Raw genomic sequence first — 27,476 nt, 5'->3', positions numbered from 1 at the left:
AGTCTGTTCAGATTGGCTTCTTTCACTTAATAGTATGTATTTAAAGTTCTTCCATGTCTTTTAATGGCTCATTTCTTTTTAGTGCCAAATAATATTCTGTTGTCTCAATGTATCACAGTTTGTCTATCCATTCACCTTCTGAAGGACATCTGGTTGCTTCCAAGTTTTGGCAATTATGAATAAATCTGCGCAGGTTTTTGTGTGGACATAACTTTTCAGCTCCTTTGGGTAAATACCAAGGAGCACAGTTGCTGGGTCATATGGTAAAAATATGTTTAGTTTTTAAAGAAACCATCAAACTGTCTTCTGCAGGGGCTGCACTGTTTTGTATTCCCACCAGCAATTAATGACAGTTCCTGTTGCTCTACTTGCCCAGCAATATTTGATGTTGTCAGTGTTCTGGATTTTGGCCATGCTAATACGTGTGTAGTGGCATCTCATTGTTATTTTAATTTGCATTTCCCTGATGACATAGGATGTGGAGCATCTTTTCAAATGCTTCTCTGCCACCTGCACATCTTGTTTGATGAGGTGTCTGTTAAGATCTTTGGTCCATTTTTTAATCAGGTTATTTGCTTTCTTGTTGATTTTTAAGAGTTCTTTGTCTATTTTGGATAACAGTTCTTTTTCAGATATATCTTTCATGAATATTTTCCTGTTTGTAGATTGTTTTCCCATTCTCTTGACATTGTCTTTCACAGAAGTTTTTAATTTAAATGAGTTCCAGCTTATTAATGATTTATTTCATGAAGTGTGTCTTTGGTGTTATAGCTAAAATGTCATTGCCGTACTCAAGGTTATGTAGATTTTTTCCTGTGTGATCTTCTAGGAGTTTTATAGTTTCACATTTTACATTTAAGGCTGTGATCTATACTGGGTTTTTTGTTTGTGAAGGGTGTAAAGTTGGTGTATAGAATTATTTTTTGCATGTAGATGTCCAGTTGTTCTAGCACCGTTTGTTTAAAAGACTGTCTTTGCTTCATTTTACTGCCTTTTTTCCTTTATCAAAACACCATTGATTATATTTATGTCGGTGTATTTCTGGGCTCTCTTCTCTGCTCCCTTGATCTATTTGTTTATTCTTTTACCAATATCACATTGTCTTGATTACTGTAGCTTTATAGTAAGTCTTGAAGTTTGGTAGTGTCAGTCCTCTAATTTTATTCTTCAATACCATTTTGGCTATTTTTGGCCTTTTGCCTCTCCACACAAACTTTAGAATCAGTTTGTCAACATTCACAAAGTAACTGGCTGGGATTTTGATTAAGATTACATTGAACTATAAATCAAGTTGGGAAGAGCTGACATCTTGATAATATTGTATCTTTTATCCATGAACATGGAATAGCTAGCTCTCCATTTATATAGTTCTTTGATTTTGTTATCAGAGCGTTGTAGTTTTTCTCATATAGATCTTGTATATATTCTGTAAAATTTATATGCAGGCGTTTTATTTTTTTTGGTGCTAATGTTAAATGGTATTGTGTTTTTAATTTCAAATTCCACTTGTTCATTACTGGTAGATAGGAAGGTGATTGACTTTTTAACCTTGTATCCTGCAACCTTTCTGTAGTAACTTATTAGCTCCAGGGGATTTTTTTTGTTGATTCTTGACATTTTCATTTCTTCTTTCCCAATCTGATACCTTATATTTCCTTGTTTTATTGCATTAGCTAGGGCTTCCTGTATGATGTTGAAAGAAGTGGTGAAAGGGGATATTCTTGCTTTGTTCTTGGTCTTAGTAGGAAAGCTTCTAGTGTCTCACCATGAAATATGATGTTAGCTGTAGGTTTTTTGGTAGATATTCTTTATCAAGTTGAGAAAGTTCCCCACTATTTCTAGTTTACTGGAGTTTTTTTAATCACAAATAAGTGTTGGATTTTGTCAAATGCTCTTTCTGCATCTATTAATGTGATCATGTGATTTGTCTTTTTAAGCCTGCTGATGTGATGAATTACTTAATTGACTTTCAAACGCTGAACCAGCCTTTCATACCTATGATACATCCCACTTGACTGTGGTATATAATTCTTTTTATACATTGTTGGGTTTGATTTGTTAATATTTCATTGAGAATTTTTGTAAAGCACTCTTTTATATATAGGAGCCATGGTTATTACTGTCAAATAAACTCTCTAACAGAATAATTACTTTGTCAATATATTTTCTTTCTATCATTTCATCCTTCATTACAAGAACTATTATCAATAACTAGCTTGAAAGATTAGAAATGCCTAAGGAAATTTTTCTAATTTCACTTATGGCTGAAGAAGTTTGGCACATGGTTTTCTTAAGCCTCATGAGAAAAGTAACCTCATTCCTTTACAGTATTATACTTTGGACAACTATCTTTTAACTAATTGAAGAATCACCATAAGAATCAGTGTTATATTTGTGATTTTTTTTCTCCTTTTGTGATATGTTTGTACATAAATTTTCAATCAACTTACTTCAATTTAATGGACAAAAAATTTCTCAATCAAATAGCATAGAAATTATAAATTGAGAGTCAAATTCAAAAGCAAAAAACAAAAAAGTAGTTCTTTTTATATAATGTCAAGTATTGTAACAGTAAAGGCAAGAAAATGATCTTCAAAACCCTTCCAATGACATTCTGCTCAGTAAGTAGCAGTTGTCAAGACTGTGGATTGATATCAAACTCCCAAGTCACAATATGCTTCACATCCACCGTATTCAGATAGTCAACATAACATGCACAATAGCATAACTGAGTCCTTGCAAAGATTAGGCATTACTTCTGATCTTCTCCACTCTGTAGCTTTGTGAAGTCCTGAAAGACAAGAGGGGAATGGGTGTGGGCCACCTCAGCTCAGGGAAGCCATCAGATCTAGTGTCCCTTCAGCTATATCTATTATGAGATCTACCTACCTACCTATCTATCTATCTGTCTGTCTATCCATCCATCCATCCATCCATCTATCCATGTTACTAGTCACATAGCCACTTGGCACCTATTTTGTAGCTATATCTTTTCAATTACAGATTACTCATCAATTAAAGGTTAATCATCAATAACATATACTAATGAAGAATTATGACAGCAAAAAAAGGTGATTGGTTTGATGCAAAGCCACCTCATCAAGACTTTCACATATCTTTAATTCAGGATACATTCCATGATTTAGCCAAAGATCAAATTATCAGTTATAACTGAGGTAGAGAGGAAAGACCACAGGCCAACTGTTAAAAATTTCTTTTTACTAGTCATTTTTTGAAATAAGGGGTTCAAGGAGTGGCAGGTGGGTAGTGATAAGAAATATTCTCTTAAATACAGGTTTTTCTCACTTTGCATAGTTCCAGTATACATGAACTTCAGTTACCACAACCAGTTAAATAAAACCAGTCCCTAACAATACAGTTCAAATTTCTATCACCGCAATACATAAACTGTGAGTCATTACATAAAGTACAAACTTTGCTCCTAGCTCTTTAGCCCACAATCACTACATAAGTAACAGAAACTCATTATGATCCATGGCCAAATCACATCACTTCTTTCAAAGTTTATTTGTGATCAGTCTGCTGTAACATACAGTGGCTGTATGATCTGTTATTCAGTTCGTACAGACAGCAAAGCCCATAGGTATGTTACCTCCTTGCCTCCCAATGATAAACACAGATGATATTTTACAAAAATGCATAATTGGAAGAGGAAATTGACCAAAGGAGTGAATGTCAGCAAAGAAATGAAGTGAAAAATGCTGAAAGTAAAATTTGAATCAGACATAAATGTATTTATAGAAGAAATAGCCGACTGAGAATGTGGATACTGCTGCTCAGGAGACTCTTGATATGCAGCCAGAGGAACTTCTCGAAGGTGAAGGTATCAACACACATGGAAAATGTGTTTGTGATGAGTAGGCTGAAGCTGTCCCAGAGGAAGTGGTGCCATATAAACACCTCACATGAAAGAAACCATCAGAGATACATCATGACATTAAAAATACAAAAGCTAAGATTTTGGAAACTGACCCAAACTTATGAAGGAGTGTGACAATTTTCTAAGACCTAGAAAAGATCCTCAGCTCAATATTGAAAGTTATACAATGGGGAGAAGACAAGCACTGTTTAAACCACTCATAAGTTTTTTACAGAGAAATAAAACACTTTTCAATGTTTTAAATTACAGTACACAAAATAAATATTACTTTACTTAGTTTTTAATTTCCCTGTACATTTTTAAATGACTAGAAGAATTTTTAATGTTTTGACAGAAAATTTTAAAGGTCATGGAACAACAGTCATTTCTATCACTGATTAATCAGAATTTTCCTCATTGATTATTAAGATCACTTTCTATAGCTTCACCTCAGCTTGTGTGCAGTCATTTTATGATTCCACAATACTATGCAAAGTGATCATTGCCTGAAAAATACACACACACACAAACACACACACTTCATACTGCATATATGTAAAATACTATCCTGTAACCTTTAACATATTTAACAACTGCACAATTTCATTTATATGAGTTTATGATATGGTGATTTGTCCTGTGTTTTAAACTGAAAATCTCTTTACAAATATTATATAAGAAAAATAATAACAATTATCACTTACTAAGTACTGTGTACTAAACACTGTTTTAAGACCTGTACATGTATTATTTGCTTTGATCTTCATGTTGATCGTGTGATGTGTATTTGTTTATTATGTAGTGAAGTGAAGATTTAAATCCAGAAAATCAGAATCCAGAGCTCACTTTCTTAACTACAAGGCTGTATTTCATTTTATGCTGTATATTTATTAGAGGTCCTTAAATACATTCAAATTGGAAGTTCTTAAATATACTTAAATTGCTTTATTAAATGTAGAAACTTAGCTGGACTGTTTTGTACAGTGCAAGTTTAAATATAATGCATGCAAGTTATACTTAATGCCTTATTTATATATTTTTATTAAAAAATTCAATGAAAATTTTCAATATGATCATGTATATTTATTTAAATCATCTTATTGATCATCATATTATTTATATCATTGATATGTACTTCTAAATAAATTTGGAACTAGAAACTGCCTCAGACCAGTGTTTCTCAAATTTGATCCGTGTATTACCTGCATTAGATCATGAGGATTATTAAAAATGCAAATATCTGTACCTGATATTTACTGAATATTGAAACTCTGACTCAATAGTCAACATTTTTTAACCTTGCTTCCACTTGATTGATTCTGCTGCACTCTCCAGTTTAAGAACCAGCTTCTTAGAGATTATTTAATTAATCTTATATATTAATTTTATTGGTAAGGATTTTTATTTGATAAGGAACTGAGGCTCTCTTACCCTTTTTTCCTGTTGTAAAATGTGTTTACAGTTATTTCTAGTATACTCAGTAAGGGTTTATAAGTCAGTGCGTTTTTAAACTGAAGATTGGTGACTATCTTAATATCCAAATATAGGTTTAAATCATTTCCAAGTTATTATGGCCTAATTTCCTTACATTCTTCTCTGTCTAATAGAACTACTTTATTTGACTTATAGGGTAGTTTTCAAATGAATCTTCATTTTGTTGTTATTTTCTTCAAAAACATTTTGTGAAAAAGCTGGTATCAATTACACTAAAAAATCCAACATTAAAGGGCTTATGAATAAAATTGTTCACAAACTTAGTTATAATGACACATATTAATAAATTACTTGTGTAAAAGCTTAGTAATGGTCAAGATTTGGGGAAAATTCCTATCTTGCCACTTCTTGAAGCTGGCATTAATCATACTTGAATGATAAAATACTGCATTCCTTCTAAAGGTTTGCCTGGCTTCGTAGAAAATATGGGCTTAGGGTCATAGAGCCCTTAATTTGAATGTGGTTGTAGCCAGTTATTACCTATGTGATTTTAGGCAAATCATTTAACTTTAATTTGTAATTGCTGCATATGGAATAAAATGGGCATGATATGAAATGGGTATTACAAAACTTAAATGAGATGAGATGTAAAATACCTTTTACATAATAGGTGTTCAACAAATGTGAATTCCTCCTCTCCCTCCCCCATCTGTTTATGTTTCATGGGTTACCTAATCTCTCTTTTGTATTGTACTTTGGTAGAGCTTCTGCAGTTCTGAATCCAAAATCACCTTCCCACCCAGCCCCAGTGTTATCTCACCATTTTTTTCCCCTTCTGTAAGTTGAGGTGTGAAGTGGGACACGGGTTGAAAAGTCATCAGTGTGTGCTAAAATCGTATTGGAAAGTATCCTGTTAGCATTGCTTTCTTCTACTTGTTGTAGTGATTGCTGGATTTCTTTGTTTTAGATTTTTTGCCCCCCTGAGGATATCTTAACACATGGGCTTCTGAAGATTGAGATACTGTTTTTCCATTAGATGTATTTCAAAGTAGCTCATTAGCAGTAAAGGCGACTTTGAGACTTATGGTTTCAATTTGTTTGTTTTTATAGGATCCAAAACTAAGGAAGGAGTGGTTCATGGTGTGACAACAGGTAAGCTTCGTGGAGCTTATATCCAGGGATGATACTGAAAATACCTAGTAAGCAGTATAGCCCTAGCACTGATCATTCAGAGTGTACATCAGCTTTGTTTAATCTTGATTCTTTTTTTTTTTTTTAATCTTTTTTTAAAATCTTGATTCTTTATTAAATATTTTTAAATAGTTTAAGTATTTGTTGTAAATAAATAAAGCACAATGTGTGTAACTGTCAAGAATGATGACTGAATTAACCAGTTTAATTGTTTAATTTATAGTAGTGTAGATTTGAGTATTCAGACCAACTTAGTGTTCTTGGCAAACCAATAGCATAAATATCATATAAGGATTGCCATTTACAAGGAATGAATTAAAATTTTCTGTAGTGTATATTGAAATATTCTGACACTACAATATACGAATTATAACATTTCCTTGATGATTCAGAAGACATTTTAGGAAACACCCTTGGGATGATCAGTAAATTACTTATTGTATTTATCTCTGTTTGGCCTAATTTCACCAAGATTTTGAATAAGTCTGTAAGAAGATTACAATAAATGAATAGCAAAAATTATGAAAATTATGGTGGAGATAAGGAGGAAGAGGAGGAGGATAATGATAGAAATAGAAAAATCAAGGGAAAAATCACAATTTAACAACTTTAAAAGCCCACAGACTTGCTGTGATTGAGTTTCATTTTGTACGTACTCCAAGCTTTCTGACAGGTGTGGTAAAAGAAGAGATATAATCAGAAATATAATTCATATCATCAGAAAACAGTAAACATAACAAGGCTTCAGAAAAATAACATGCTCCTATTGATAAATTATAAAATAGAAATTGGGAAAATCAAACGGGAATATTAATACAGTATTGTGGTTAAGGCCATAAACACTGGAGCAAGACCTCTTTAGTTCGAATTTCTGCTTACCCCTTACTAGCTGTGTGATTTTTCTGCAAGATTCATAACCTCTATGTGATTCAGTTTCCTCATCTGTAAAAGAATGAATATATATAAATACATAGACTACTGAAGGCAAATAGTATATATTATCTAGGTGTTACTTACTATCACTTTATAGTGGATCTATCTTGAGCTACATTTTTGCAGCTAGTGGAGAAAAGTATTTATATGACTATTTTATACATATTTTTGATAAAAAATTAGGGTATAAAATTAAAACAGGGAGTTCCCTGGTGGCCTTGTGGTTAGGATTCCCAAAATCGAGGCTGTGGACTTTGGGAGCAAATGTAGACTTGGGATTTGCTGTATGCTACTGACTAGTTTTTGATTTTTATGTTTATCTTAGTATAGTTTTTAGCGCTTGTTATCATTGGTGGATTTGTTTATTGGTATGGTTGCTCTCTTTCTTTTTTTTTTACTTTAAAAAAATTTTAATAATATTTTATATTTTATTTTAATAACTTCATTTTATTTTATTTTATTTATTTTCTTTCTTTCTTTTTTTCCCCTCCCTTTTCTTCTGAGCCGTGTGGCTGACAGGGTCTTAGTGCTCCGGCCTGGTGTCAGGCCTGAGCCTCTGAGGTGGGAGAGCCGAGTTCAGGACATTGGTCCACCAGAGACCTCCTGGCCCCACGTAATATCAATTGGTGAGAGCTCTCCCAGAGATCTCCATCTCAATGCTAAGACCCAGCTCCATTCAGTGACCAGCAGGCTCCAGTGCTGGACACCCCATGCAAAACAACTAGCAAGACAGGAACACAACCCCACTCATTAGCAGAGAGGCTGCCTAAAATCATAATAAGTTCACAGACACCCCAAAACACACCATCAGATGCGGTCCTACCCACCAGAAAGACAAGATCCAGCCTAACCCACCGGAACACAGGCACCAGTCCCCTCCGCCAGGTAGCCTACATAAGCCACTGAACCAATCTTACCCACGGGGGGCAGACACCAAAAACAACGGGAACTATGAACCTGCAGCATGTGAAAAGGAGACCCCAAACACAGTAAGTTAAGCAAAATGAGGAGACAGAGAAATACGCAGAAGATGAAGGAGCAAAGTAAAAACACACCAGACCAAACAAATGCAGAGGTAATAGGCAGTCTACCTGAAAAAGAATTCAGAGTAATGATAGTAAAGATGATCCAAAATCTTGGAAATAGAATGGAGAAAATACAAGAAATGTTTAATGAGGACCTAGATGAACTAAAGACCAAACAATGATGAACAACACAATAAATGAAATAAAATATTCTCTACAAAGAATCAATAGCAGAATAACTGTGACAGAAGAACGGATAAGTGACCTGGAAGATTAAACAGTAGAAATAACTACCGCAGAGCAGAATAAAGAAAAAAGAATGAAAAGAATTAAAGACAGTCTCAGAGACCTCTGGGACAACATTAAATACACCAACATTCGAACTACAGGGGTCCCAGAAGAAGAAGAGAAAACGAAAGGGACTGAGACAATATTTGAAGAGATTATAGTTGAAAACTTCCCTAATATAGGAAAGCAAATAGTCATTCAAGTCAAGGAAGTGCAGAGAGTCCCAAATAGGATAAATCCAAGGAGAAACACGCCAAGACACATACTAATCAAACTATCAAAAATTAAACACAAAGAAAAAATATTAAAAGCAGCAAGGGAAAAGCAACAAATAACATACAAGGGACTCCCCATAAGGTTAACATCTGATCTTTCAGCAGAAACTCTGCAAGCCAGAAGGGAGTGGCAGAACATATTTAAGTGATGAAAGGGAAAAACCTACAGCCAAGACTACCCAGCAAGGATCTCATTCAGATTCGATGGAGAAATTAAAATTTTATGGACAAGGAAAAGCTAAGAGAATTCAGCACCAGCAAACCAGCTTTACAGCAAATGCTAAAGGAACTTCTCTAGGCAGGAAACACAAGAGAAGGAAAAGACCTACAATAACAAACGAAAAACGATAAGAAAATGGTAATAGGAACATACATATTGAAAACTACCTTACATGTAAATGGATTAAATGCTCCAACCAAAAGACATAGACTGGCTGAATGGATACAAAAAGAAGACACGTACATATGCTGTCTACAAGAGACCCACTTCAGACCTAGGGACACCTACAGAGTGAAAGTGAGGGGATGGAAAAAGATATTCCATGCAAAATCAAAAGAAAGCTGGAGTAGCAATTCTCACATCAGACAAAATAGACTTTAAAATAAAGACTATTACAAGAGACCAAGAAGGACACTACATAATGATCAAGGGATCAATCCAAGAAGAAGATAGAACAGTTGTAAATATTTATGTAGCCAACATAGGAGCACCTCAATACATAAGGCAAATGCTAACAGCCATAAAAGGGGAAATCGACAGTAACACAATCATAGTAGGGGACTTTAACACCCCACTCTCACCAATGGACAGATCAAAATGAAAAGAAATAAGGAAACACAAGCTTTAAATGACACGTTAAACAAGATGGACTTAATTGATATTTATAGACATTCCATCCAAAAACAGCAGAATACACATTCTTCTCAAGTGCTCATGGAACATTCTCCAGGATAGATCATATCTTGGGTCACAAATCAAGCCTTGGTATATTTAAGAAAATTGAAATCGTATCAAGTATCTTTTCTGACCACAACGGTATGAGACTAGATATCAATTACAGGAAAAAAAAACTATAAAAAATACAAACACATGGAGGCTAAACAATATGCTATAAATAACCAAGAGACCACTGAAGAAATCAAAGAGGAAGGCAAAAAATACCTAGAAACAAATGACAATGAAAACACAATGACCCAAAACCTATGGGATGAAGCAGAAGCAGTTCTGAGAGGGAAGTTTATAGCAATACAGTCCTTCCTCAAGAAACAAGAAACATCTCAAATAAACAACCTAACCTTACACCTAAAGCAATTAGAGAAAGAAGAACCAAAAAAACCCCAAAGTTAGTAGAAGGAAAGAAATCATAAAGATCAGATCAAAAATAAATGAAAAAGATATGAAGGAAACAGTAGCAAAGATCAATAAAACTAAAACCTGGTTCTTTAAGAAGATCAACAAAATTAATAAACCATTAGACAGACTCATCAAGAAAAAAGGGGAGAAAACTCAAACCAGTAGAATTAGAAATGAAAAAGGAGAAGTAACAACTGAACTGCAGAAACACAAAGGATCATGAGAGATTACTACAAGCAACTATATGCCAATAAAATGGACAACCTGGAAGAAATGGACAAATTCTTAGACAAGCACAACCTTCTGAGACTGAACCAGGAAGAAATAGAAAATATAAACAGACTAATCACAAGCAATGAAATAGAGACTGTGATTAAAAATCTTCCAACAAACAAAAGCCCAGGACCAGATGGATTCACAGGCAAATTCTGTCAAACATTTAGAGAAGAGCTAACATCTATCCATCTCAAACTCTTCCAAAATATAGTAGAGGGAGGAACACTGCCAAACTCATTCTTTGAGGCCACCATCACACTGATACCAAAACCAGACAAAGCTGTCACAAAAAAAGAAAACTACAGGCCAATATCACTGATGAACACAGATGCAAAAATCCTCAACAAAATACTAGCAAACAGAATCCAACAGCACATTAGAAGGATCATACACCATGATCAAGTGGGGTTTATCCCAGGAATGCAAGGATTCATCAATATACACAAATCAATCAATTTGATACACCATATTAACAAATTGAAGGATAAAAACCATATGATACCCTCAATAGATGAAGAAAAAGCTTTTGACAAAATTCAACACCCATTTATGATAAAAACTTTCCAGAAAGTAGGCATAGAGAGAACTTACCTCAACATAATAAAGGGCATATATGACAAACCCACAGGCAACAGCGTTCTCAATGGTGAAAAACTGAAAGCATTTCCACTAAGATCAGGAACAAGACAAGGTTGCTCACTCTCACCACTATCATTCAACATAGTTTTGGAAGTTTTAGCCACAGCAATCGGAGAAGAAAAAGAAATAAAAGGAATCCAAATTGGAAAAGAAGAAGTAAAACTGTCACTGTTTGCAGATGACATGATACTATACATAGAGAACCCTAAAGATGCCACCAGAAAACTACTAGAGCTAATCAATGAATTTGGTGAAGTAGCAGGAAACAAAATTAATGCACAGAAATCTCTTGCATTCCTATTTTCTAACGACGAATAATCTGAAAGAGATATTAAGGAAACACTCCCATTTACCATTGCAACAAAAAGAACAAAATACCTAGGATTAAACCTACCTAAGGAGACAAAAGACCTGTATGCAGAAAACTATAAGACACTGATGAAAGAAATTAATGATTCAAACAGATGGAGACATATACCATGTTCTTGGATTACAAGAATCAACATTGTGAAAATGTCTCTACTACCCAAAGCAATCTACAGATTCAATGCAATCCCTATCAAACTACCAATGGAATTTTTCACAGAACTAGAACAAAATATTTCACAATTTGTATGGAAACACAAAAGACCCCAAGTAGCCAAAACAATCTTGAGAAAGAAAAATGGAGCTGGAGGAATCAGGCTCCTGGACTTCTGACTATACTACAAAGCTACAGTAATCAAGACAGTATGGTACTGGCACAAAAAAAGAAATATAGATCAATGGAACAAGATAGAAAACCCAGAGATAAACCCACGCACATATGGTCACCTTATTCTTGATAAAGGAGGCAAGCATATACAATGGAGAAAAGACAGCCTCTTCAATAAGTGTTGCTGGGAAAACTGGACAGCTACATGTAAAAGAAGGAAATTACAACACTTCCTAACACCATACAGAAAAATAAACTCAAAATGGCTTAAAGACCTAAATGTAAGGCCAGACACTATAAAATTCTTAGGGGAAAACATAGGCAGAACACTCTATGACATAAATCACAGCAAGATCCTTTGTGACCCACCTCCTAGAGAAATGAAAATAAAACAAAAATAAAAATGGGACCTAATGAAACTTAAAAGCTTTTGTACAGCAAAGGAAACCATAAACAAGACAAAAAGACAACCCTCATAATGGGAGAAAATATTTGCAAATGAAACAACTGACAAAGGATTAATCTCCAAAATATACAGGTAGCTCATGCAGCTCAATATCAAAAAAACAAACAACCCAATCCAAAAATGGGCAGAAGACCTAAATCGACATTTCTCCAAAGAAGATATACAGATTGCCAACAAACACATGAAAGGATGCTCAACATCACTAATCATTAGAGAAATGCAAATCAAAACTACAATGCGATATCACCTCACACTGGTCAGAATGGCCATGATCAAAAAATCTAGAAACAATAAATGCTGGAGAGGATGTAGAGAAAAGGGAACCCTCTTGCACTGTTGGTGGGAATGTAAATTGATACAGCCACTATGGCGAACAGTATGGAGGGTCCTTAAAAACCTAAAAATAGAAATACCGTATGACCCAGCAATCCCACTACTGGGCATATACCCTGAGAAAACCATAATTCAAAGAGAGTCTTGTACCACATTGTTCATTACAGCACTATTTACAACAGGCAGGACATGGAAGCAACCTAGGTGTCCATCAACAGATGAATGGATAAAGAAGATGTGGCACATATATACAATGGAATATTATTCAGCCATAAAAGAAACAAAATTGAGTTATTTGTAGTGAGGTGGAGGGACCTAGAGTCTGTCATACAGGGTGAAGTAAGTCAGAAAGAGAAAAACAAATACTGTATGCTAACACATATATATGGAATCTAAAAAGAATAAATGGTTCTGAAGAACCTCGGGGCAGGACAGAAATAAAGACGCCGACCTCAAGAATGGACTTGAGGACATGGGGAGCGAGAAGGGTAAGCTAGGACGAAGTGAGAGAGTAGCATTGACATATATACACTAGCAAATGTAAAATAGATAGCTAGTGGGAAGCAGCCGCATAGCACAGGGAGATCAGCTCTGTGCTTTGTGACCACCTAGAGGAGTGGGATAGGGAGGGTGGGAGGGAGACGCAAGAGGGAGGAGATATGGGGATATATGTATATGTATAGCTGATTCACTTTGTTATACAGCAGAAACTAACAAAACATTGTAAAGCAATTATACTCCAATAAAGATGTTAAAAAAAATTAAGTTAATCATCAAATTAAAAAAACAAGTATTCAGCTTACGTTTCCTCTGTTGCAATCCAAGATATATATAAACTGCCCTCTAGGGACCTTCTGTAAATGGGATGTTATGAAGTATGATTTTTATAAGAAATGGATATCAGACAGTTGTAGACTATGCTGTATGAAGGGAGCCTATGTAGAGTAACAGCTTTCCATTTTAATAGTTGAAGGAGAATCCATGTGGTTGAGAAAGCAGATAAGCACGTTTCAAGGTTCAGAGCCTGTGGTAAAAATTAAAGAATACAACTAATACTACCATCTAATGGAGACTGTGGAGATGCGCTGCAAGGATAACTGTTGACAAAGTCAGAAATTTTGAGTCTTCTCCAGAGTGACAAAATGTAAACATGGATTTTGGGGTTCGTGTGTGTATGTGTGTGTGTGTGTGTGTTTGTATACGCACACACATATGTGCATGCTGGAGGTGGAGAGACATACTGGGCAAGGAACAATTATGGTGCAAAACAACAGTTCAGTAGTAAAGATATGCCTAAAATTTTATGGGATCACAGGAGGAGGAACAAGGACATTTGTTGGGAGGAGTGGTTTTTAACATGGAGGTTGACATTTGAGGTGGGTTTTAACAAAGGAGTTCAAGGTCAGTGAATAATCTACTAGATAAATCAAGTCCTACAGAAATCTTTTAAAATGTGTCTGTCATTGCTATATGTAAACTCTGCCATTTTGTAATGTAACTAATTTACTTATTCTTACAGTGATAAGATCTAATAAAATTATAATGAAGTACAAAGTGCATTTTACTGTGCAGTTTATGTGCATTAAAAAAGTGTATATGTATGTAAATCTAGAATTATAAAAATAAAGTTTCGTGGCTGGCAGAAACATGAGTCTGTAAAAAGATCAAAATTTATATTTGTCTTTGTGATTTTGTAACAAGAAATGTTCATTTTCAAGTAAAATTTTCTATTCATGTTCTTAGAAAAGAAAAAAATGAAAACTTAAAGCCCATAATTCACTATTTTTAAAGCATCAACATTCTGTAAATGTTTAAAAACATGAGATTTCCAGTACAGCTTTTCACCGGCATTTAAACTGAACTTTGCATTGAGAATAGCCATGACTAGTTAGCAGGCATCAACCATATCACCTGTTGTGAACTCGTCCTGGTTTTAGACTGTAGGGTCACTTCTGCTTCCCCACATTGCCTAGACTGAGGAGTGAGACTCTTTGTCCTCACAGACCTCTTCAGCTTCCTTGACCTACATAGTGTTTTCAGAACCCAGTTGTTTTGTCCACACGATTACTGTTTAATCATTGGCCTCTCCCAACTGGTGACATGAAATCTGTACAATAATCATGTGACTAGCCCATAACACTTAATAGCTAACATAGTGCAACTCATCGAATTCCTCAGAAAAGATGGCAGACATTACATAGATAAAGGTAAGAATGCAAGACCCAGGCTTTATGAGTGTAAATGTTATAAAGTTTAGGTGAAGGGTTGTTTTGTTTCTCTCTTGACCTTGAAATTGTTAACAGTGCAGAATCTCATCTTTTACCTCTTTTTCATAAAACTCTTCATTTAATTGAAACAAACTTTTTAATTGCAACTTCCTTTATTATTTGTATGGAGGTAATATAGAAAGATTAAATCAACAGTTATATCAGATATAGTCTTAGAGAATTTTTGATGTGAGATTAAATCTCTTCTAAGTCTAATCCCAAACTGTTTATACCCTCTTAAAATTTTAACTTATTTTTAAAAACCTACTGAATCACCATATTATATATATATATATATATTTTTTTTTTTAATAAATTTATTTATTTATTTATTTTTGGCTGCGTTGGGTCTTTGTTGCTGCACGCAGGCTTTCTCTAGTTGTGGTGAGCGGGGGCTATTCTTCGTTGCAGTGCATGGGCTTCTATTTGCGGTGGCTTCTCTTGTGGAGCACAGGCTCTAGGCGCACAGGATTCAGTAGTTGTGGCATGTAGGCTCAGTAGTGGTGGCTCGTGGGCTCTAGAATGCAGGCTCAGTAGCTGTGGCGCACGGGCTTAGTTGCTCCGTGGCATGTGGGATCTTCCCGGACCAGGGCTCGAACCCGTGTCCTCTGCATTGGCAGGCGGATTCTTAACCACTGTGCCACCAGGGCAGTCCGCATATTTTTTTAATGAAAAGAACTTGCAAGTGTGCTCAACAAACCATTTCATTTTCATACTTTATGTCTAGCTCTTTTGTTCCCATTAAAATGGTTGAAAATCAATCTCATCACTAAAACCCCTTCTGTTTCAACTACCTGATGTTTCATAAAAGGATCAAAGTTCCTTCGTAATCTTCCCTTACTCTTGTTTATTTCTGACGTGTGAGAGCACATATGTGTTCTGTGACTTAGAAGGTGTGATGAAACAAACATGCTGAGTGAGATCAAAGAATTGGCATTGAAATGGAAATAAAGAAATAAATTTCATGCTAAGTTTGATACAACTGCCCCTGTAAGCATTGCTTTCTGTAAACTTTCCTTAATAAAAAGTAAACCAAACTGAAATTGCTTATGGTTCTAAATTTGTGATCATTAAGCTTGAAACACCTCTTAATATCTGCATGATTACAACAGACTATCTTAGCAAAGATTCTGTTGATATGTTTGGCTAAGCCACGCTCACTTAGAAATCTCGGTAGCTTTTATTTCTTCTGACTCTTTAGTTATCTACGTGTGCAAATATAGGCCTTTAGAAGTTGATGTCTAGTGGAAATGAAATTATTTTAAGTGGCGATCGGTCCATCATCCCTTAATCTGTCATTCTTGATTTATTCCAGTGGCTGAGAAGACCAAAGAGCAAGTGACAAATGTTGGAGAGGCAGTGGTGACAGGGGTGACTGCAGTAGCACAGAAGACAGTGGAAGGAGCAGGGAGCATTGCAGCTGCCACTGGCTTTGGCAAAAAGGATCAGTTGGGCAAGGTATGGCTGTGTACATTTTTTTGTTTTATATGTAAGCTTGTGGATCGCGGTGAGTTTTCAGGCAAGGCGCTAGGCAGGAATAAGATGCTTACTTGTGGGAGGGCTGACTGACCTTCCCTCATAAAAATGTACTATCTTTATATGTGTGTTCTTTTTGGAGGTATTCACCCAGATAAATGCCATGAAAATTGTACAATAATCATGATTGTTTTATTTTCTGGAAAAAACTTAATGAAATGGACAGTTTAACAAATGCCCCAAAGAACAGTGACATTCAGAAAGAATGGGTGCTTTTATGTTAGCTATGAATCTTGGAATTTCCCTTTGTTGGAATATAGCAAATGCTTTGTGCCCGATCTCTAAATGTTCAAAAATGAAGATCTTTTACTTGATTTCTTTATAGTGACATCATCTCTTATTAAAGGGCAGATTTGCTTATTACATAACAGTTCATTGCCAAATATATGTCTGTGGAAACTGAGAGACTTAAACTACATTACCAACCAGAGATCCTTGTTTTGGGGTGGTTTTTAAATTCTCAGAAGAATTCTGACTTTGCCTTTCTTGACAAATGTGAGACTCTAGGAAGATTATTCAAGAGTTATTATGACTTTCATTTTAAACAAGTAAGCAATAGACAATGAAGTGTCAACTGGAAGATGAAATTTTACAAATTTCCTGACCACAGCAGCAGAATGATTCTTTTTTTAACTGAAGTGTAGTTGATTTACAATGCTGTGGCAATCTCTGCTGTATGGCAGAGTGACTCAGTTATATCCATAAATACATTCTTTTTTAATCCTCTTTTCCATTATGGTTTATCCCAAGAGATTGGATATAGTTCCCTGTGCTATACAGTAGGACCTTGTTGTTTATCCATTCTTAATGTGATAGTTTTCACTTACCAACCCCAGACTCCTAGTGCATCCCTCTCCCTCCCCACCTCTCCCTCGGCAGCCACAAGTCTGTTCTCTATGTCTGTGAGTCTGTTTCTGTTGTGTAGATGGGTTCATTCGTGCCATATTTTAGATTCCACATATAAGTGATATCATATGGTATTTGTCTTTCTCTTTCTGACTTACTTCACTTAGTATGATAATCTCTAGTTACATCCATGTTGCTGCAAATGGCATTATTTCGTTCTTTTTTATGACAGAGTAGTATTCCATTGTATATAGGTACCACATCTTCTTTATCGATTCATCTGTTGATGGACATTTAGGTTGTTTGCATGTTTTGGCTATGGTGAAGAGTGCTGTTATGAACATAGGGGTGCATGTAATATTTTTGAATTATAATTTTGTCTGGGTATATGCCAAGGAGTGGGATTGCTGGATCATATGGTCATTCAATTTTTAGTTTTCTGAGGAACCTCCACACTGTTTTCCATAGTGGCTGCACCAGCTTACATTCCCACCAACAGTGTAGGAGGGTTCCCTTTTCTCCACACCCTCTCCAGCATTTGTTATTTGTAGACTTTTTAATGATGGCCGTTCTGGCTGGTGTGAGGTGATACCTCATTATAGGTTTGATTTGCATTTCTCTAATAATTAGTGATGTAGAGCATCTTTTCATGTGCCTACTGGCCGTAGATCTTCTTTGGAGAAATGACTATTAAGGTCTTCTGCCCATTTTTTGATTGGGTTGTTTGTTTTTTGTTGTTGTTGAGTTGTACGAGCTGTTTGTATATTTTTGAGATTAAACCGTTGTCAGTAACATGATTAGCAGCAGAATGAGTTTTGCTTTTTCCCTGCCAAAGTGCCTCCTTGCTATTCCTTGAACACATCAAGCATACCCTTGCCTTGACTCTTCCCACTGTCTGGAAAGCTCTTCCCCAAGATTATACCTTTGCCTCACTCCCTCATCTCCTCAGGTCTTCACTCATCAGCACCTTCTCAGTGAGGCCTACTCTGACCTATTTAAAATTGGAACCATTCTCCTCATCTCTGGTATTCCTAATTTCCCTATTCTTTCTTTTTTTATTTTTGGCCAAAGCATTTATCACCTTTAAAAATAATAGCTAACTTATTTTTATGCATATCGTTTATTTTATTTCTCCCGTTCTGAAATGTAAGCACCACGAAAGTAGAAGATATTAGTTTGTTCACTGATATTTCACAAGTGTCTAGAAGAGTGCCCTGACACATAGGAGACAATTAAGGAATATTTATTACATTAAGAAGGAAAAGAAGGAAGGAAATCAGTGATAAGCAGAGTGACTTTTATTTCTGTGTCTTCAGTAAATATCTGTGTACTATAGCAACCATGGCTCTTCAACCACCCAAAAATTACCATCAAAATGTTTTGGAATAGATATCCTGCAAACTATAACAAAGTATCTTTATTTGCTGACAGACTACACTGGATTGTTTCCACTCCGTGTAATCCTATGTAGCAGGCCTACCTTGATGGATCATTAAAATGTCAATAAAAAGGAAGGACTGAAAGCCTGTGACATATTGAGATTTTATCACATGTAGTTACATTGTCTGGGACAATTGATGCTACTTCTGGAAAATCTGGACTGGGCTTCCAGTGAAGTTCTTCAGCTAATACTTGAATGTATGGTCGATGATAGCAGTATTCCTTTGTACAGACTGTGCTTTTCAAACTATCTTATTACTCATGCTAATAATTATACTAATTCCTGTTTCCATCTGAAATTATAATTCTATGTACAGCTTTATTCCATTTCCAAAGTTCAGAGGGACCCTCAAGATTTTAGCACAAAGGCAGTTAATGTGTTTTGTGTCCCAGATCCTTGCCAACATAATAGAAACTATGAACCCTCTTCCCAGAAAAATGTACACTCACATACACACACCAGAGGGCTTAGTGGGATCATGAAAGCCCATCAACAGGCAGAGCCCATGATTTAGATCAGTTTCCTGATTGTACAAATGAGGAAATTTACAGAGGGGAAGTAAGCAGTCCAAGGTCACACAGCCAATTGTAATAGACTGGATACCACCAGTGCTTTTCCATCTACTAATGTCATTTCTCCAACCCCTTCGTCAAAATTTACCTTCCTTTTGGTTTTGCATAAGTGAAATTTGGACAACCAGGTTTAACTGGGAAAATTCTTTACTTCAGAATATTAAGAAACCAGGGAAGCACGTACCGTCTGCATCTCACCCTCATTTAAGGCGTACAGTGTGAATTGCAAATAAGGCATGAAAATGTTTCATTTCTTACAAAATTGGGCTTGCTTTTTACCTTTCTAAAAATATTGCTCTTTATTTTAATGTTTTTTAAAGCAGAAATCTAAATGATGTGACAAAATTAACCATTTGGAGATATTTCTCTTATGGGTACTTGTAGGGTCTTACAGATTTCTAATATGAAAATGAAGCCATAAACCTAGAAATTACAGCATAGTTGTAGCAAAAAAAATTGAACTGGGAGTTTAAATGGCTGATTTTCATCCCTGCTCTGTCACGAACAGGCTAAATGACCTTTTGAAGATCTCATAAGACTCTTTCTTGTATAATGAGGGATATACTAGAAAATTGTTAAATCCCAATTTAGCAGTAAAGTTCTGAGTTTCTGTAATAATTCAAGGAAGATGCTACTAAACTTTCATTTTGGCCACATCTACGGGATGCCAAAAATTCCCGAATTTAAACAAAATTGTTGAATTTGTTCGTTATGAAATTTGAAATAATTTAATCCTTCAAACTCTTATCAAAGTGATGCTGGTGAATGGAAATAAGCACTTTATTGTTGCTTTAACCACTTGTTAGTGACCCCCATTTTGACACTCATTATTCATTGAAGAAATAATGCTTGCTCACTGTGTGCCAGAAACTTTGCTAGATATTGAGGTTAAAATGATAAGAAAACCATACAGTTTTTCTCTTCATTGTGCTTATAGTCTAGTGACAGAAATCAGTAGTAATCATCTAATCACCATACAGTAAATGTGTAGTTATAAACTGTGATAAATGCAATGGAGTACATAATGCCAAGAATATCTAACTAGAGACTTGACCCAGCTACTGCAGGGTAAGGGTGAGGGTGAGGGCAATACAAAGGCTTCCCTGGGGAAGTGATGTTTGAACTGAGATCCAAAACATGACTAGCAATTTTCAGAAGTGAGAGTTAGAGGAAAAGCATTCCAGGCAAAAGCATCAGCAAGAGGAAATATAATGTGGTAGGAGGGGAGCATGGCAAATCAAAGAGGACAGCTGGGACCAGAGAAAATAAGGATGTAGCCGGGCCACGTCACAGTTGGCCATGATAAAAACATTGTTCTTTGTTCTAAAAATAAAGGAACCTATTAAAGCATTTTAAACACTTAATCTGGATGTCAGGTTATAAATTTGCCTGTGGAAATGATGTCTCTGCCTGTAGGGTGGGAAACAGATTAAAAAGAGGAAAGAGAGGAAACCAGGGACCAGTTAGTGGGCTATGATAGAAAGAGGAGATGATTGTGAATACCAAGGTGTTGGTGAGGGAAAAAGAAAGAAATGGATTAATTCAAAGACTACACAGGAAGTAATATCAACAAGATTCAGTGATGCATTTCACACGGCTTGGTGGAAGAGGAATGTGATAAGCAGGGCTACTAGGTGTTAGCTTGTTGAAGTGCATTAGTGGCTGTGCCATTATCTTGGTCGTTGGTTTCTCCCTTTGAATATCAGGAACACTGCAAAAGGACTGGCTGCATTGGTGTTCAGTCCGCATGCCCTTTGAGGGTATTTGGCCCATCATTCCCTGATTGGTGAGGGGACAAATCTTCTTTCCTTTCTCCCTCCCTCCCTTCCTTCCTTCCTCCCTTCCTCCCTTCCTCCCTTCCTTCCTTCCTTCCTTCCTTTCTTTCTCCCTCCCTTCTTCCTTCCTTCCTTCCTTCCTTCTTTTCTGCCTTCCTTTTTCTTTCTTTTTCTTTCTTTCTTTCTTTCTTTTCTTTCTTTCTTTCTTTCTTTCTTTCTTTCTTTCTTTCTTTCTTTCTTTCTTTCTTTCTTTCTTTCTTTCTTTCTTTCTCTCTCTCTCTCTCTCTCTCTCTCTTTCTTTCTTTCTTTCTTTCTTTCTTTCTTTCTTTCTTTCTTTCTTTCTTTCTTTCTTTCTCTTTCTTCCTCCCTCCCTCCCTCCCTTCCTTCCTTCCTCCCTCCCTCCCTCCCTCCCTTTCCTCTCTCTTTTCTTTCTTTCCTGCCTTTTGTGTTTTCTTGTGTTTTTTTAAAACCAAGAGCTCTAGTACTCATTTTTATTTTTCTCTTTCTATTTGCTAAATTCATCTCTTCGGGAATGCTTGTTCTGGTGTACTCATCTCTTTTTGATGAGAGGTATGACCACAGATACCTAAATGTTTTTGTGAATTTGATCATATGAATGAAGCCACCCTTAGTAATAATTTCTAAATATAAGATACTAGATTAAAGGACAAATAGGATGTCCCGAATTTTAAGAATTTTTTGTAATCAAGTATGATTAGCTTCTTTATTTAATACATCAGAATAATACATCTACTGATTTCTGTTTTTACCTATATACACACAAGAGGTTACCAGCCATACAGTTCATTTCCTGAAGCTCATTCACCTGATTAGCACAATAGAAACAAGCTACAAATGCATTGGCAGAGGTATTCAAGTTTTAAGTTCAAAGAAACAGTGATGTTATATAAATAAAATTTATGTTTCCCACTTCTACTGAGAACAAATGATCTTCTTGTACCAAGAATATTATAAAAGAAAGGCACTTGAGTAAGAGTTATTATGTAGTGCGTCTGTGTTTACAATATACAGCGGTTCACTACGGCATTTGCTCCATTCTGACCCCTCAATAGTGCTCTGCATGTGTTTGCTGCTCAAATAAGTCCTTACTGAATACATGAGCATCTCTTTAATGCTATCTGGAATGCCCTAGAACAGTTGGGTCCTCAGTGTCCCTGAGGTTTATATTTTTGTAATTTTCTGCACATGTAGAGAGTGAAAGCTCTGAATAAGCTATAAAGCCACTGCCTGACAAATAGTACAGCAGTCAACTTCATTATCACATCCCATTTAGGCACTGCCCTATCTACATGGAGATGAATAGGTTTTATGGAAGAAATAAGCTTGAAATATTTATGGCCTCAGATACTTGAAATATTCAGGTTTCATCTGTTTATTTTTTTCTTCAGAACCATAATAAAGTTCCTGAACAGTGCCATTTTGGAAAAATTAGATCATATTATAAACAATTTTTAATATCCCCAGCACAGTTACCCAGAAAATATTGATGTCAAATGTATAGAAGCATGCATAATCTGTAATCCTGCCTTAATTTGTAAGAGGATAGCTCACCAAATGTGTGCTAGGTGACTAAAACAAAGCAGAAATGAAAAATTTCAGATTTGACATTGTGATCTATAACATTTAAGTGTCCTTATTTCCTTTGACTTACCAGAGCTATTGTGTTTAGCTTGATGCAAACTTATTTTTAAACACTTGAGTGTTACGGACCTTCTAATTAAATGATTAATCAGATGATGAATGTTGGCATCAGCCAGCTCATTTGATGCTGATTTCACAAATAAGCCAAAGGTCACGGGTAACCTTTCAGACTTCTTTGAAGAAGCATACACATATCACAGATGTGATCTTAATATTGTTTATAAGAAGGTAATAAGAGATGTCAATATTAGTGAAGTATTTTAATTTACAGTAAACTTTTTCCTTTAATATTTATTAATGATTGATACAATGTATTTTCTCAAATAATTAGAAGTTTGAGTCTTGCCTTGTGCTTGACCTTAGAACATAACCAAAATGACTGTTAGTTGTATTTAAACCTAAACTAAAACTTCTGAGGCACAATGCTCTGCCTGATTTGTGTTTGTGGTGGAAGCAGTGTATACGGCTAATATCATTGTAATCTTAGATGAAAGCATAATTTGGTAAATAAAGAAAAAAACTAATTGACCTAATTGATTTGTTTCAAAATGAATATGATCAGTAATAGTTTGCAATGTGGTATGTAGAAGTCAATATTCTGTACTCGTATGAAAGTCTACTGGTGTTACGTAAAATGTCTCCACTAAAAAACTCGTCTATTATGATGGGATTTCTGTGTATCTAATAATATTCCACTGGGTTCAGGATGGATGAATCATGATTCTTAATGACCCTTAATCTTGTAAGGTTGTAAGTAGGAAAGCACCCTATAATTATATATAAGATTGTAAGGGACATAGGCTTACGGTTAAATTTTCATTAAAATTCAATAGCATTCAGTCCTTTAATGGGTACTTGGTATGTGCTGATGCCCAGCTGGGCACTGTGGGGAATACAAAGGCGAATAACACGTGGACGGCTCCTGCCTTCAGGAAATGTGCAATCCAGGCAGGCGACCGATGTATTTACCCCAGGGAAGAACGAGCATCTCTGGTCTTTGAGAACATGTATTTGTAACAAGTATATATCCATTATAGGGAAAAAAAGTGCTTTCTGTTACAAATGAGAGAGACTTATCCTCTCAGTAAATATTATCTTTAAATTTTGTTTTTGTCAGTAGACTGTGAAATTACTGCACACAGAGATAAGAGCTACAATATTTTAGCTGTTCAGACACAGCTAAAATATAAAACACTTCCACCTGAATCCTAGGACCAGTGTAAGCATTATGTAGTACAACAATAAACAGTAAATTTAAAAATTGTCATAAAACAATAATGTGTAAGCATTACAACCCTGCAATACATACATGAGTACAGATCCAATTTCAGTCTTCAGAAAACCAATTGTGATGATAGTTTTGTTTGTTAGAGAAATATATTATAAGAAGGGTATGATAGAACTGCTCCAAGGCACACCAACAGATAGCTTTAAATCATATTTGTGTGATTGGTTTATTCCTTCATAAATGCTTAACATGGATTGCAATTTTGCTGAATGCAGTGTGAGAGCAATACTCATACTTTTATGAGCTCATTGTCATTGCGCTTGTGGCTAACGTGTATTGCTACCGTCCCTTCACATGCAAAGATGACATGATATTTTGGATAGTGTTTCATTAATCAGATACTATTATGTGTCAGATGATTTCAAATTTAGGTGTTTTTTTAAAAGCTCTATTACCATCTGAGCCATATTTCCACCTTGTAATTCAATGAAAAACAACATTAGTAACAATAATTTTAAGTGGCAGGAATAAAAGAAATAAGGTGTGTTTATTTATTATGATATACAGTAATCTTATTCCACACTTCAATGATGATCAACTTGTGTGTTCCTAAAAAGTAAGAATAATTTGATATTTTTGTCCCTTGAAAGAAAGGCTTTTAGTTTTCTAATTTTCAGGGGGATGTTTGATGTTGGTGTTTGCTTTATCAAGAGACAATAGAAAAAGAGGTCCTAGGTTCTCAAAATATTCCAAATATACACAAATCTAGAACAAAATATGTTTACTTGAATTTTAGAGGAACAGAAATAAGATAAATGAGATGCCAATTGTGCATGCGAATACGTAATTATGGGAGCTAGAGTTGGGCGATTCATCTTATCAATCTAATTGTTCTTCTATGAGGGGAAAGTGAGTAGTTTGTCAACTCAAATATGTGGTAAGTCTTTTATAAAAAACTTAATTAAAACTTTACCAAACATTTGTATATCTTACAATTTAAATATTCCTCTTTACCAGGTAATTCTGGTGTCACTAAACAGATGTATTAAGAAAAGTATTATTTAATTCTTATTAAAGCTATCGTGTACATTAATACAAAGAACACTGAGACAGAAATTATGTTTGTTGAGTAAATAAACAATTGAATGAACGAAAAAAAAATAGAAAGAATATATATTTTATCTTCCTGATTAGAGGTGGAAGCTATCTTATTTTTCTTGTGTGTTCTTCACAACTACGTAGTATGATGAATGTATTTGGAACTCAAATCATAAGAATGAATTCAGTTGCAGCTTTGGGGATTGTGAAGAATAATGTGAATTTATAATTTAAGAAAATCACATAGAATTTAACTGTCTATGCTTACAAGGGGATGATGTAAGTCTGAGAAGCCATATTAGCAAATCATCTCCAATTAACACGTATACACATTTTGTCCTATTTGATTGTTGGGGATCCTCAAAAAAGCAGAAAATTGCCCTTTCATTATACACTGTACTATTTCTTGCCACACGGGTTTTCTGGTACATACAGCTTTGCCTTAAGGCCCCAGTTTTTACTCAGTGGATTGTGTATTATATACTGTCTGTAGCAGAAATGGAGGAGGCACATGCTTCCTACTTATGTCCCTGAATTTGGGGCTTAATATAATTATCATGCAAAGCATATAATGTCTTTAAAAATACTTCACCTTTAATTTCTAACATTGCAACATATGTAAAATAGGCACCTTTAAAAATAATAATCTCCACTAAATACTAATAACTGCTTATAGTAGCAATCCTTCTTCCATGGTATTCTTCCTGCAAAGGGAAGCGAACATTTGTGTTTGATGCAGATCACAAGTGTTCTGACTAAAGCTGCTCTCTATCTGTTGTTTCATCCACCATGATAGCCAGCTGGCCTCTATCTTTGTACTGGGTTCCTGGTTTACCCACACCATTGGATTTGGTCAGCTATAGGAGAAGCACGGCTTAGTGCTGAGGGCATGTGCTTTAAGTCAGGGAACATGGAGTTGGTCTTGTCTCTTTGGATGATGCCATTTTACCCCTCTAAGCATGGATTTTCTCCTCTGTGAAATTAGATTAAATTGGATTAAATGAGTTCAAAATGTTTTGAGTCTGTGTTTAATGGCTTGAATTTTAGGCCAGTTTGTTCAATTCCGCATTGCCAGACTTCTGGCAACTCATTTAACCTTTCTAAACCAAACCTACTCATCTGTAACTGGCCAGTCACTGCACAGAGTCGGAGTGTGAACGAAATGAGGTATGGCAGACAAAAGATAAACAACCAACTGCAATGCATTGTAGTTATAACATTTTGCTAAGAGGAGCCTACGTTTTCTCTAAGTTGTGTTAGATATATGATTATAGGAGGTCTCTTCTATATTTGTTTATATTTTGATGATATTTAACGAGTAAATTGTAAACACAAAAAAGGGAAAAACGATTCACTGAACAGTCTACTAAATAAAATAAAGTCATACTACTATTATTTTGTGTTCGATTTCCCCAGTACGGTTCCACTGATATTACACACATGTTATAATTAGAAAGAAACAATTTTCGGAAACACTGGAGTAAACAAAGTTAAAAATCTCTTTTAAGCTAAAGAAAATCTAGAGCCCTAATATGTTGTGTTAGGGATATAGTTGCTGTCTTTCCTATTGCTTTTTGATGCAAAACCCATGGAGAGTAGTTCTGGGTACTCTGTGGAACACAGGTTTGAGATGCCCCAGGCTAACTGAAACTGTCCCCACTCACTCTTTTCCTCCTCTTCTTAATAAGCCTTGTTTTTTGGTTCTGGATTAGAGGTACTTAGAGAGATTACCCGGACTCAGCACCCTGTGTCCAAATCCTCTTCTTTTATACCCATTTTCTATAAGATCCCTTGGGACAAGGCCAAGGAAAGGACTCTGTTCATATGAAGCTTTGGTACCAAATCCTGAAAAAGCTCCCAGGTGGGGGCAGGTCTAAGTAGCTTGCAACTGTGAAAATTGGCGGAGGCATCTTCTTGGCCCTTTTCCCTTTTACTGAAAGGCGAGGAAGTCCATCAAAGGGAAGAGGCCAGAGAGGTTCTCCTCAAGCTAATTTTCTAGAATGGGAGCAGTTCCAGAGGAGGAACAACCCCATGCTCATCTGACTTTGGCACCTTCATGATAAGCGCTAAGGCCTAGTTTAATGTTTAAGGACTTGTATTTAATCTTATTTTAGTTATTTTTGGTATAAAACAGACTCCTTGTATAAATATTCAATCAAATTCAAGATTTATTTGTTGCCAGAGCTTAACATGAGCTCCAAGTTCCCTCTCCCCAAGTTCACTTGAAATGGGATGGTAGGTCTGCAAAGGGTGAAAGGACAAG

The 27,476-nt window shown here is 35.5% G+C and overlaps 1 protein-coding gene across 3 annotated transcripts in view; it reads left to right on the top strand.

The window, feature by feature from the left end:
• SNCA (synuclein alpha) overlaps nt 1-27,476 on the top strand; it is a 136,744-nt gene that overhangs the window by 5,304 nt on the left and 103,964 nt on the right. For all 3 annotated transcript variants that reach the window (XM_082461929.1, XM_082461928.1, XM_082461927.1), the window contains exons 3-4: nt 6,425-6,466; nt 16,371-16,513. In XM_082461929.1, coding sequence (XP_082318055.1) covers nt 6,425-6,466; nt 16,371-16,513 — 185 coding nt within the window. The remainder of the gene's footprint in view (nt 1-6,424; nt 6,467-16,370; nt 16,514-27,476) is intronic.

The sequence above is a fragment of the Balaenoptera physalus genome (genome assembly GCF_965194825.1).
Source record: "Balaenoptera physalus genome assembly, chromosome: 5".
NCBI lineage: Eukaryota > Metazoa > Chordata > Mammalia > Artiodactyla > Balaenopteridae > Balaenoptera > Balaenoptera physalus.
Note: the sequence above shows the minus strand (reverse complement) of the source record. Positions and strands in the feature narration are given on the sequence as shown.